Genomic DNA, 13,965 nt, shown 5'->3' with positions numbered 1-13,965 from the left:
TCATACTCGTCCATTGATCTTGATCAGAAGTCATACTGTGACAATTTCTACAAGCCCCCTTTTCCCCACAATTTTCGGTTGAAGTCTTGATAATTAGTCCTGTGAATGAAGCTTGTGCGAGGATGATGAGTCAAAGACTAGTGGAATCTGAGCTAAGACTGCCGCTAAGCTGTAGTGGCTATTGATTATAATCTTCTTTCATGCACAGGCTCTTGAGTGCTGAGAGAAGTGCTTTTTGAATCATTATTGCCACACTGGCTTCATTTACTAAGTAAATTATTGAATTATGTACTATGAGGCCCAAGTTAATATTTATTTGTGATTTTTATTTTTGCAGGAGTACAGATTAATCAAACCTGATTTTAAACCTGACTGGCCTGGTGGTATTAAACCTTTTGATGAGCCAAGCTGTGGTTTCGATAACGAACGGTGCTTACAAGACAATTCCCATCAGTCAGCGCTAATTGTTGCTGGAACACTAGGTGTTCTGTTGTTCTGCGCCATGGTCATAACTTTAAGTATTTATAGGAAGTGGAAAATAGAGCAAGAAATTGAAGGATTGCTTTGGAAAATAGATCCTTCAGACTTGACTGGCTATTATGGCAATGACATTGTATCCTCACCTAGTAAAGTAAGTCATAATCTAATTCTTGCTTTAATAACATTCTTTTATAAATGAATACGCAGGCATATGAGTGCGCCTCATGAGGTCCTATGCAGTACAGCATCGACTCGTAGCTTCAGCATCATGGCCGTATGCCCGAGTAGCCGGCCGATACGGAGCATACGGCTCCGAGCCTTATCGCTCAACCTGCCGGTCGCCGGCTTCGGGCATTGAAGCCCGATGCTGGAGAGCCGACCGACCAGCCTCAAGCGCTGATGCTGAGGGTTGATGCGGGCCTCAGGGACAACATGGGCCACAGCCCCTGAGGCCGGACCGTCGGCTGCGGCCCGATACGGCCTCAATTTTCGGACCCCGCCACCCACATAATTACCGGACGGGCTGTCCCAGGGAAAAACAGACCGCGACCCTCGGACGCGCGATGAATTCCGCGGCACACCCCTTGGGTCTTGCGGGCGGCCCACGCCGCGCCGTGAGAATTCCAAGAAAGTGGACGCGGAGGAAGGGTTGCAAACACAGCCCGTGGCAATTAGCCGACCGGCAGCCGGGCTCGGGGCGCTGGCGTCCGACTAGTCTGCTAATTGGAAGCCGCCTCAATTTTGATGCTGGACTCAGCACACAACTGGATGCAGCATCCGAAAAGGAGCCGGGAGTCCAGCTTCACCAGGTGAAGCCGCCCAACGGGCAAGATGCCGCTCCCCCGGCGCACTGGACGACGGCGGCTGAAAGTCCCGCGCCAGGCCTCCGCCTCGCGCGCCGATGCGGCTCCGTTTATGATGCTCCCTCAAACCTCAGCTCTAAATCCCTGTGCATACGGCATCATATTTCCAAACTTCATTTAATTTGATTTTCATAATCCTTGAACAACATCATGAATTTCTCTGAAAAAATATAGAGGTATTTTTTTAATATAGGTTTGCAGGAAAAATATCACTGAAATTCCAAGGACTATTAATCCCTTTAAGGGAGGAAAGAGCTTGATTTAAAACACCCTATTTTTTGCGATTGTCTCTCCTTGAATTTCCTTAAAATTTAGTTCAACTCAGTATCGTTGTTTTGTCTTTGTTTGTAAACTATATTATTCCCAGGTTTTCTAATAAAATTTCCAATGTGCCTTTTAAGTTTTAAGTGCCATAAAACAAAAAAAAAAAACCTACCAAACCCCCAAAAATTCTCTTTAAATATGGTGAAACTAAATTTTCCCGTTAAGTAGATAGAGGCTTTCTTTAGAAAGAGTTTTCCCTAACCCTGGTGATTGGCCATCCCTCTTTGAATCGTAAAAGTTATTTGAAGATCTCCTTATTTAATTTCTCCTGAAACTGCTCTCTGTAATTTAAAATCTTCCCATTCTAAAAGCCTTTTTTTCTGAAGAAAATTCTCGGCCCCTCCAGTTTCGAATGTACAAAAACTCATTGTAAGAACAAATCAGAGATTTGGTTAAGTAAACCAGCTGTATTAAATACTTAAAGAATGCTGATCCTTTCAAAAGTGTTTAAAAATACCAGACTCGAGACAATTACTGTACCTAGTCTTATTTTGATCGTATAGCTCTATTTTACCTCAATATTTTCTTAAATGTATTTGTTCAAATTCTTTTCTGTTGCAGTTAAGTTTAGTTAGTGCCACTTCTTATGAATCGAGATGTGGTCCTCAAGTATTTGCTGCAACAGGGCAGTTTCGCAACATGTTAGTTAGGATTAAAGAATTGAAGTTTTCCAGAAAAAAAGATATTTCCAGGGAAACAATGAAAGAGATGAGAATGCTCCGGGATCTGCGGCATGATAACGTTAACTCTTTTATTGGTGCCTCTGTTGAACCTCTGAGGATATTAATAGTCACAGATTACTGTGCTAAAGGCAGTTTATATGTATGTATTACAATTTATTTTACAATTTTTTTTTAGTTAAGTACATATTTGTATTATTATGTGAAAAATTGTAGAACTGTAGAATATCAGAAGTTTTAAAATTAAAAAAAAAAATTTTCCTATACTTGATAGTCAACTATGATCTCTCTAAATAACCACGGTGTTACCAAAACTTCAAATACACTAAGATCAGAACCATTCTAAAGTGAGTACATATTTCTTTGCTGATTACTTCTTATCTAGTACTCCTTTTCCTCAGCTGCTAATCATTACAATCAAACATTTTATATATCATCATCCATGTGCACAAAAGTTTAAATGAAAGAATCCTTCAATCTATCCTCTAATCAATCAGTTTTCTAGTTTTAATTTGCACTGCCTGCCGTCATTTTAGGTCAGAAATTTTTGAAATCATGAAAACCTATCCACCTGTAATTTAAAAATTTGACTGTTTGTAGTAGAAGGGAACCAACTTTGTCAGAAAGATCGAGGTTTCTTCGATTATATCCTAAAAATATGCAGAGAATAGGAAAAAATCATTTGGTATTGAAGTACTTAATATTTATAATAATTTGTACTTTAAAATGAAAATGATTGTGTGGATGTTATTACTATACACATATTAAGTATTTTCTAAAGCAAAAAAGTCCCCTCAATTTTGAAAACACTGTGTTTGTGTTTGTTCCTTTCCGCTAATCCAAGATCCAATTATCAGTAACTATCTATAAAAAAATGTTTATCTTTGTTTTTCAGGATATTGTAGAAAATGAAGACATTAAGTTAGATAAGATGTTTATTGCCTTCCTGGTGCATGACCTAATAAAGGTAAGTCAAATTCATGTTAAATACTTGAATTTCAAATTTTTGGGGAGGAGCAGCAGAAATTTAAAGAAAAAGTTATCTTCAAGCTGCAGAATTCATCGGTAAACAATAGATCACACTTTTGCAAGGGAAGTGTCCAGCCCTACTGTCTCTAATCAGGCTGATTTTAGTAAACTAAGGAGTTTTTGCACTTTGTTGTATGTCATTATCACGTGTGTTGGCTTTCTTTTTTGTTCCGGTCTGATCCTTTATTGATTGTTATTTAGATCATGCGATGGCCATTTCGAGTGTTAAACTCATCGTCAGGTGTGAATTTCACGATTATTGCACACTTCAAACGATAAAACGGTAAAACATAAAGAACTTTACAGTTTGCATTGTAAAGGAACTTTTTCAAAAACTTTAAGAGTGATTAACCTGTATATTCACTCGTTATTGCCTTGTTGATGTCGACTCCTGTAACACATCGGACATCGTGTAATCAACTAAATAACAATCAACAATATATTGGACCGGAACAAAAAGTAAGTCAACACAAGCGGGCTGATTTTTTTTTCTAACAGATTTATGGGACCGATTCAATAACCCAAGTTTTTTGAAAATATTTTTCCCGTAAAATTTCCCAAAAGTTGTGTTTTCAGAGACTGATTTTGCTTCATAGTGGGTAACTCTGCTCAAGCTGTCTATACTACTGCTTTTGCAGGCTTTGCTTGTATCTGCACCTAATGCACAATTACGTAAGCAGCATACCAGTAGAAACACAGTCAGAAAAACTGCTAGAAAAATTGAAAGATGAACATGAGATGAATATATTGACTTAGAAATTAATATTTATGTTTCAGGGTATGATTTTCCTACATAACTCACCTCTTATGTGTCATGGAAATCTAAAATCCTCTAACTGTGTTGTAACATCACGGTGGGTGTTGCAAGTAACGGACTTTGGCCTTCATGAGTTGCGTCATGGTGCTGAAAATGATAGTATAGGAGAACATCAGTATTATAGAAGTGAGTATCTAATTCTTCATTGATTTAAATGGTGCAACAGTGATTACACACAAGTCAATGGTGCATGAGAATTTTGAATAAGTCAAACATCTCTAAGCAGAACTATTTTATCTAAATATTATCAGCAAGAAACAGCAGCATTTCTATTTTTTTCTTTGACTTACAATAGTTTCTTTTTTTCTTTTTTTTTTTAAATCAATGTCTGCACATTGCTTTGAAACTATCCCATGACGAAGCCCCACACTGTTATATTTACACTCACAACGGCAATGCATAAAAATGTCATCCATGATTTTAGTTTTTTTTTATTTTATTCAATTTTTTTCACAGAGTCTTCAGGCTAATTTATTAACCCCCAGTTTTTCTTGTTCCCATGTGCCTTGCAGGAACCATGCTATGAATATCCAAAAGTTACCTATTCAGTGGCCAATTTTGCTTATTAGAATGTGGCCTTGCTCATCACAATTTTTTAATTTCATGGCAATCTTTGAACATTTAAGCATATTTTGCACTTCTGCAAAATGTTTAAATGTTATTCCAAAAAACTTACCATTAATGGTCACAGATATTCGCTTTATTGCTCTGCAGGTTTATTTTGGAAAGCCCCTGAACTGCTGAGAGACATCCATGCACCCATCAGAGGCACTCAAAAGGCCGATGTTTATGCTTTTGCTATTATATTGTATGAAATAATCGGAAGGCGGGGGCCCTTCGGAGCCTGTGGAGTGGATGAGCCTAAAGGTAATCCTTTCTTTTTCCATCATATATTGTACAAGATGTTTCATCGAAAGTAGACTCTTTGTAGATGCATTGAAACATCCATTGTAGGTATCTATACAACTATCAAGCTGACAGTAATATAGGGTGAGCTATTCAATGTCCGTGTAGCTAAAGCTGGCAGAGTGGAGTGACAACCTGCGACGCATTTACTCCCTTCTCCATTCAGCATAGCAAAACAAAGAACCCCGCAAACTCCTGATGGGGATGTGTACCGCGGTTGATTTCACATTTTTTTATTGTATTAAACTTGCTGATGGATGCTAATCAAAAGACATCATTGTGCCAGCTTTCTATGAGCTACCTTTTTCACACACTCCGCAGTGGAGAAGATGTCAATTGATCAAGTCTTTTCTAATCGAAGTCACAGATCATCAACAGGATTTTATTTATATTAAGGAGGGTTGAGGGACATTTTATTATTTCAATGCAGAATTTAGACCCAATATTTTTTGTCTTTAGTTTTAATTTCCACATTTCTTTTTTTTGGCAGAAATTGTAAGTAAAGTCAAAAGAGTACCTGAGCCAGGAGAGGCGCCTTTCAGACCAAATTTGGATTTGCTGGTGGACTGTGAAGCAGGAGCAGAATTTGTTCTGCAAACAATACAAGATTGCTGGGCTGAGCAGCCAGAACTACGGCCTGATTTTATTTCCATACGAAGTCGTTTGAAGAACATGAAACAGGGAAAGTAAGTGTATTAAATGATGGTCAAGAAACTCTCTTCAAATACTGTAGAATCGGAATACGACTTAGAGGAAAGCAAGGATTTGAATTCAGTCTCTAAAAGGGGTATTAGAAACTTTATCTTTGCCTCATAGTTTTTGAAGTTTTGTCCATGTCGTAGAGTCTTTATAATTGTAAGTAATGACACCAAAGTCTTCAAGTGAATCAGTCTTGCGATAATGATTCATAAAGCTCCTACTGCAAGTTTTGTATTTTTATGCTTTTGTGTCATGTGCGGATTTTCATTGTCTCTCGTATCCTCTTTTGAAATTTTTTTTATAAAGGATTAAGACAAAAAATTAAAAGAAAAGAAAAACAGAAAATTTTTAAAAAAAAATTTGCGAAAAAGGCACGGGAAACAATAAAGACCATCCTAGACATTCATATGTAAAAAAGCAGCATGGCAGCCGAAGTTCACCAATTGTTTTCTTGTAACCAATTCATTTCCAGATTTTTACATTAGTAGGTCTTGAGTCATACTGGAACTGTAAGTTTTTCAGGCAAATTTTGGTATGGGTAAATTGTTAAAAGAAACCTTACGCAATTGCCGTTTACACCAGTTGAATTTGCCATAACTTGGTCAATTTTTGTTCAAATCGACTGATCTTGGTTTAATTAATTTCTTCCAACATCCCCTGTCATACAAGACCAGGATCAATTTGATAGGCCGCTTACTTTCTGAAATACGCTGCCAGTCCAGATCATTTTGAAACATCCTATGTAAAAATAAAAAGCCATCAAAATTTCAGTGCAGTTGCCCCAAAGAATATCTTACTTCAGTGCCTAGCATGGCTTTTTTGCCCCCAAACTCTAAAGACTGCCTTTACGCTGTTAGCCTCTAATTTATTGTGTGTCAATTGCAGACAACGCAATATTGTGGATCAAATGATGGTCATGATGGAGAAATACACTAACAATTTAGAAGATTTAGTCAATCAACGTACTCTGGAAGTTTTTGAAGAGAAACGCAAGACTGAAGATCTCTTGCACCGGATGCTACCCACGTAAGTATTTGGTTCCAGATATTGCATTGGTCCCCTTTGCATACTTTGCTATTTTCATGGTAGTATCTCAGAAAAACAGTGAACATATGAAGCAGAAAATCCCTCTCCTGCTGTTCATGCTATGGTGGTAAGAATCACATCGCTTGATCCGAAACTTCTTTTTAACATTTTATGAGAGAATTCTCATGCTTTAGTCTACATCTTTCCCTCATTCAAACAGTGAGGGTAATAATAAAAGACTCACTCAGTATCAAGAACTGCTCACTGAATACCAAGAAATTTGCCGCGGGCTTAATTTCTATATTATTCAATGTCATGTTTCCTAAGAAACTTCCTGAGCAGCTTTTCCTTGATTATTCTTCTTTCTTTAGCAGAAATAAATTTCACGTTGTCGAGTTTGCTTGTTTCTCTTCAAAAAAAGAAAATAGGAGCTGAATGGAAATTTTATATCACCGCTGAAAAATGTTAAAATGATCAGATATTCTACTTTCTATAATGAACACTGTTGCGCACTAAGTTAGAGAAGTTAGAGAATTAGTAGAATAACTTATGCTCAATTGAACGTGTTTCTGCCAAATGGAACTATGTGCATTGAGACATGAGTCCTAAGACCCATCAGAACACATGCTTAACAGGGCTCTTTTCATAATGAACATAATTCTGTTTGGCAGAAATACGTAAAATTATGGTTTGTTTCTAACTCAGTTATTTCAATTTTGTATGAGAAAGCTGTCATTTGTTTTTGTTTTGATTTTTAACAGGCCCGTTGCCTCAAGGCTCACCCGCGGTGAAGGGGTCGAACCTGAACAGTATGATCTAGTCACAATTTACTTCAGTGATATTGTAGGTTTTACTGCTATGTCTGCTAAGAGTTCTCCATTGCAAGTAAGTACATTGTCTACTGTTGACTCAATAAGTTGTTTTGAATTTCCAAAAGAGGACAAACCTGAGAACATGTTAAGCTAGATCAACAGACCGAATTAGATGATGAATAGAGGTGAAATCTATTCTGTGATCTAGGATACCATATAGCAGCTATAGTGATTTGTAAGAGTATATGAAACGTCACTACATGCAGCTTGGCCATGCTGCGCCATCCTTCTGAGCACTCAGCACTCTGCGTGTCTGTAGTAACGTATTTTGCTGAGCTTGTCTTTATCGTACCATTCGGATTTTGTGAATTTTACGAGTATTTCTCTGTGGGCATTTTTTGTAAAAAATTTACTTCATTAAGTGCATGCGTTGCCTTTTGTTTTTTTGTTTAATAAGAGATTTATTTCTAGAAAGTTTGCTAAGTTCCAAGCCGCAGACAATCGCTAGCAAGTAAGAAACCAGTTGCGTAACAATGCAATTTACGCCTAAATTTTTCTTGGCAATTTTTGTACATTGTTTATGACAGCTTAGCCAGATTTTCAAGTTAATAAAATATTACTCACTGTATTCATTCACAAGAATGTGAACTTTTCAGTGTTTACATTTGCTTTAACTGTTGATGGACTCTGAGTTGGGATGATATTTTGAGCAATTAATAACCTCTTTTAAAATAAGGAAACCATTTGGACTTTCGATTTTTTGACAAAATATGTATTTGATGAGCATCATTTAAAAAATTGATAGCAATAGCCGCAGTTATAGAAAATGGGATATAAAGAATTCGAGTGCACAAGCTGTTCATTCAAATAACCCATTTGACTCCGCTTACCCAAAGTTCCTCTGAAACGAAATGAGAAGTATTACAACGTTGCAATTAGGCCCAGCGACTTGAGGCTGGCAGCTGTTAAGCTACAGTTCATCATGAGGTTAAAAAGCACCATTGATTCTAATCATTCCAATTATGGTAAATAGTCTTTGTAGCTGTCTGTAGTTGTTGAAGAAAGGGGCCTCTAAATAAGTATGAAATAGCGCAATTTTTGAAAACTCCTAATTTCCTCTGGCTTTCCATAATGCTCAGACATATGTTTTGACAGACTACTTCCCAGTATCCTCAGAAAGAGAGTCGCAACTGACAAGTTTCATACAAGTTCAGTCGCAACTCGCTGGCTGAAGATGATGGACAGTAACCTGTAGAAACTTATAACCAATTTGAAACTGAAGGTGAAGGCATTTAAGAGTTTTCGGAAATTGCGTAACTTTATACTTAATTAAAAAAATATTGTTTGTTTATGAAGTATCCTTTATAATATTATCAAGGGGTTTTTCTTAAGTTTTTCATGAAATGAAAGGAAAAACATTTATGATGATCTCAATAATATGAAAACGTCTGAATCTTCTTCTCTGCACAACCTATCTAATTGAATAACCTTTTTTATCGCAGGTCGTGAATTTCCTCAATGATCTGTACACCCTATTTGATCAAATCATTCGAGGGTTTGATGTATACAAGGTGGAGACAATTGGTGATGCTTACATGGTGGTAAGTTCCTATAAGTAAATTGCCTCTTTTTCTCCTGTGGAAAGAAAATTGGTATGTAGGACTGCCCAACTAATTCGTTTCGAGTGAGAAACAGACAATTCAATTATTAATTTTTTGAATAAAGAATAAGATTAATCTCAAACTGTGAGAATATTCTTAAGTAATTTACCAATATGTCTTAAAAGTAAAAGTGAACAAATATTTGCAAAAACGTGTAAGTATTCACTGATAATTGACTCATTCCAGTAGTTTAAAATCACTAATATTCGTTCTCATGCCTGAAGTTCAGCTACAATTTTGAAGGAGAAGTACTCATAAGAGCTTTATCCGGTATGTCAAGAAATTTTATGTCAAAGCCAATATAATAATAAAAAAAAAATATAAGACATTTTCGCACCCAGAACATTTCTGATATATTTCAAAAACATCACACCAATCCACTGCTAAAATAATTTTTGGTCACAGAAAAAGCTAAGAATAGTAACAAAATTTTGGACATGTTTGATCTAGCAAAGATTACAAACTCAATAAGCATAAGAAGCTAATGCTGGACTGTATTAACTTACAAGTAGGTAGGCATTTCATGTAGTTGGTTCTGATCTAACATATGAGAGGTAAAAGTCAATGTTCAGAAATCATCCCAGTCCAAATTCTGTGAATTTTTGAAGATTTTTTTCAGGTTATTTGAGTCAAGTTTTATCAGATATTTTAGATACCTTGGATATGGCCTTTAAAAACATGTCCAACTTATTATTCCAGTGAGACATACCTTTGACCTACTTGTGATTTTTTCAGGTGTCTGGCTTACCAGAGAGGAACAATAATAATCACGCTGGTGAAATTGCCTCTATGTCACTTGACCTACTAGAGGCTGTAAAGAACCATCATGTAGCTCATAAACTTGATGATGCCCTTATGTTGCGAATTGGAGTTCATACAGGTGAGAAGACATATATTTCATTTGACAAATGCCTCTTTCTAAAACTAGTACAGTGAAACCTCGGTTTCCATCGGGACCGAGGAAATTTACCGAGTTAAGCGGGTTACCGACTTAAGCGGACTGCCACTTTTCCTGCCGCGCTTTTTCAAATTTCGCGCCCTAAATTGGACAAACGCAAACGTGCGTGTAGAGTGACTCATAGGAGTGTTTTGGAGAGCCATTTGATCGAAGAAAATGGTACTAAATGGTAAAATTTCATGAAATGCACTTGAAATTGCGTGTTGAAAGTGTCAGGGCATCATGAAGTCATCGGGTTAATCGTATGTTGGGGTGCCGCGGCACCCCATTGCGTATCACCCCCCGCGCACCCCACGCGGCATGCCGCGCGGTGATGCGCCGCGGCCGCCCGCTATGGCGGGTCGTTGCACTGAAAATGCAACGTATCAATACTCGCTAAAATCCCCGAAAAACTCTGCGGAAGATTCCTGGGGGGAGCGGGGAAGGGCAATGCAAGATGGTAGGGGGAGAGGGGCCGGTGCCGACTGGACCTGTCAACTCATCGATGCGTGAAATTGCTTAATTATGCATGCGTGTTTTCACACGCGCGATAAGATAACACGCGGTATCAGATATCCTATTCTCTACTGTTCTCATCTTTCGTGTTGTTATCGAGTGTTTTTGATTCCTTATCTCTCTATTTCCGATGTCGTTTCTCGCACTGCGCTGCGCAGGCTGCGCTCTCTCGGAGATTCGCTCACCCTTCGTGGCGTAACTTGACCCGACCCGCACCGCGCACGGGTACCTACGCTTGATCACAGGTGACGATCGAAGAAAAAAAGGTCGAGATGGAAAAATTTCACCGAGTTAAGCGGGTTCAGAATCTGACCAAACCGAGATACCGAGACTTATTTAGCATTGTGTTATATGGGTGATAAACGGGACTGGGCGATTCTACCGACTAAAGCGGGTTACCGGCTTATCCGGGAACCGACTTACCGAGGTTTCACTGTATGCCAGATTTTCACTGAGATGATAGTTTTGTGTTCCTTTCTAAGTTAGAAAATGTGGAGAATATTGCGGAATTCTCCTAGATGTGTTCAGGTGTATTGCGACGTGACAGCACAGGATAGATGTGTGTACTTGTGTAGACTTATCACTCAAAACCTCCATAATTATTCCTTCTTTTTTTTATGAAGACTCATTATTAAAGGGAAAATCAAATTCTCTCTTTGGACAGTTCATCACAAGAAAACAGTGGAGGGTTGGGCCATCGAAGACAAGCTTGTTGCAAAAGTCACATAAGCCTCATTCTTATTCACTTGGGTTGAAATTGTTGTGAAAAAGAAGCTATCCATAAAACGCCTTTTTTTCTAAACACCTAGCATTTACCCAGTTAAGTTTTTTCAAACACAAAGATATAGGTCATTGTAGTATTGTCTGATCAGGTGATATTTTGTCATCAGCCTTTTTTTTTATTTTAAATGTTGATAATTTGATTGCAGGTCCTGTGGTAGCCGGTGTAGTTGGACTAACGATGCCAAGGTATTGTTTATTTGGAGACACAGTGAACACAGCAAGTCGTATGGAATCGACTGGCGAACCTCTCAAAATACATATCAGCGCTGCTTGCAAAGAAGTTCTCGACAAATTGGGAGGGTATATTATAGAAGAAAGAGGCCTCGTCAAAATGAAGGGCAAAGGAGAGGTCTTAACCTTCTGGTTAGTTGGTGCTACCGATACTGCTGTCAAAAGACGTGAGGTGAGTAAATTAACTGTAATGGTGTGAATTCTAGCCCTATCTCGGGTCTAATCTTGCTGGTGAAGAAATCACCGTTCATCAGTGCAAAGGTGATTCACATTTTGCAATTTTATTCTCTTTAAAAGGGAATAGAAAGTCCCTTTCATCCTCATTAGCCACTCAGGAGTCATGGATAGTGCTGTGAGGGGGGGGGGGGGATGACAGTCACAGGGTTATTGATGGCACTCAGTCGATTGGCAGCCATCAATAACTAGGTAGGTTCCAAAAAGTCCTAATGAATCATTAATTTTTGAAGTTGTGTTGTGTGCTGTTTGCTCGGAAATAGGGTGTTTCTAAGGAGAATGCTTAAATAAAAGCAATATAAGTTGATGCAATTGATTTTTTTTTTATTGATATCAAAGATATAAGATAAGTCCTATGGCTCTGAACTTCCAAAAAAGGCTTGATGCACTAAGTTTTAGTGTTAGCTGTTTGATAAACTGTAAACAAAACAATGAAATGGGGGGTTTTCTCCCAAATAGTTCATTTATGGGTGTTTCAAACACCTCTCCCCCTTAAAAATGATGCCTGTGGGTTAGAAAGTACGGTAAAACGTAAACTGTTCATTTCATACCTTGGTATGATGCACCGTTTAAAGAATTTCCAAGCAAAGACACCATGTGCGTATACTCTGTTTCCTCCTAAATGAATTGATAGGTCAACCTTTTGGCACCAAAAAAAATCATATTTGCCGATGTTTTGGAGCTATTGACATGAGACTCAAGTGGTACTTTAATCAGGGTATGAGTCATCTTCATTGCAAATTTCCGAGCAAACAGCTTATACGCGTATAAGCTGTTTGATCAGAAAGGTCCTCGTATGTTTTGACATGAGGCTCCGGGAACTTATCTTTTCATCAAAATTGTGAAATATTGTGTATATATTAACTTATTTCATTTTAATGAGCAGCATCTGTCATTACTTTGAATGTTTTTATGTTTTTAGGTTGACCTGGCAGGTTTACCACCGCCTTTGTTTTGCCGTCCAGCTGCAAGGCGGAGTCCAAAACTTCTGGGGGGCCTTGAAAGTAGGAGACACTCAAGTGTACCCAGGGTTCCAACAAGCACTGAGCCACAACCAACAAATCAGCTCCGTCAAAGGATATCCGAGTCTTATTCAATGGATCCTCTTCCAGACAAGCAGCTTGATTCACAGTCAGTGTCTCTCATCCAAAGAAGTTGTCGCTCCCTACAGGTCAGTGATTTTATTTATGTAACTGTCTTCAACAGAAGGAGCATTAGCAGCCATGAAGGCTAAATTGTCGGAGGAGCATGTTTGTGGAGATGGGTCAAAATTTCCAAGGACATTCTGCACAAACCCCCCAAAATCTTCCACTTCAAAATTTAAAGAAATTCTCATCAGTGATAGAAAGCTACCTCTAGCCTCCATATCCATAACAGAGAATTTGCAGGCGTCTAAAATTTGATGAATTTCGTGTTTAAGTGGAAACTTCTGAGTGTACTGAACACAAGGATACTCTTGGTTTATGAATTGAACAAATATTGGAGAAGATATAACGAAATGATCTAATCTGCTAAAATACGTGTGTTAAAATGGGAAATGCCGCCGGATGACATCACTAGGCAGGCAGTGCCTTTTCTCACTTTTAAATCTATTTTTATACTATTTTCCATATCAGAAAAAAATATTAAATATACTGTAGAATCAGCTCTTTTAGCACTTTTAGATGAAGAAATAAAAAATTTGCATGCAAATTTTCCATGATTTTGTTTTCAGTCCCCCTAAGTGCAGTGTTGCCATCTTTTAAAGTCAAAACTTGTTCATGCTCATAACTTTTGAACTTTTAAGAATATTAACAAGTAGTTTGTATGAGTGGATTGAGAATAAAATTCAATAATTTTGTGAGTCATTTTGTGTCCACCGTTGCTGAATTTCAGCTGTGCTCCCTCTGACAGGATTTTACCGGAAAACAAGAAGCGAGAATTTCCAGCTGTGGCCGTAGGGCACTGCCAGTGAATTTACTCAGAAA

The 13,965-nt window shown here is 38.0% G+C and overlaps 1 protein-coding gene across 2 annotated transcripts in view; it reads left to right on the top strand.

The window, feature by feature from the left end:
- The window catches only part of LOC109037403 (receptor-type guanylate cyclase Gyc76C), a 98,621-nt gene that overhangs the window by 77,848 nt on the left and 6,808 nt on the right, over positions 1-13,965 (top strand). For both annotated transcript variants that reach the window (XM_019052054.2, XM_019052053.2), the window contains exons 11-22: positions 338-631; positions 2,229-2,489; positions 3,243-3,314; positions 4,154-4,319; positions 4,908-5,060; positions 5,590-5,785; positions 6,684-6,824; positions 7,586-7,709; positions 9,139-9,237; positions 10,033-10,177; positions 11,680-11,936; positions 12,921-13,169. In XM_019052054.2, the coding sequence (XP_018907599.2) occupies positions 338-631; positions 2,229-2,489; positions 3,243-3,314; positions 4,154-4,319; positions 4,908-5,060; positions 5,590-5,785; positions 6,684-6,824; positions 7,586-7,709; positions 9,139-9,237; positions 10,033-10,177; positions 11,680-11,936; positions 12,921-13,169 (2,157 nt within the window). The remainder of the gene's footprint in view (positions 1-337; positions 632-2,228; positions 2,490-3,242; positions 3,315-4,153; positions 4,320-4,907; positions 5,061-5,589; positions 5,786-6,683; positions 6,825-7,585; positions 7,710-9,138; positions 9,238-10,032; positions 10,178-11,679; positions 11,937-12,920; positions 13,170-13,965) is intronic.

This window comes from Bemisia tabaci, chromosome 5, assembly GCF_918797505.1.
Source record: "Bemisia tabaci chromosome 5, PGI_BMITA_v3".
NCBI lineage: Eukaryota > Metazoa > Arthropoda > Insecta > Hemiptera > Aleyrodidae > Bemisia > Bemisia tabaci.
Note: the sequence above shows the minus strand (reverse complement) of the source record. Positions and strands in the feature narration are given on the sequence as shown.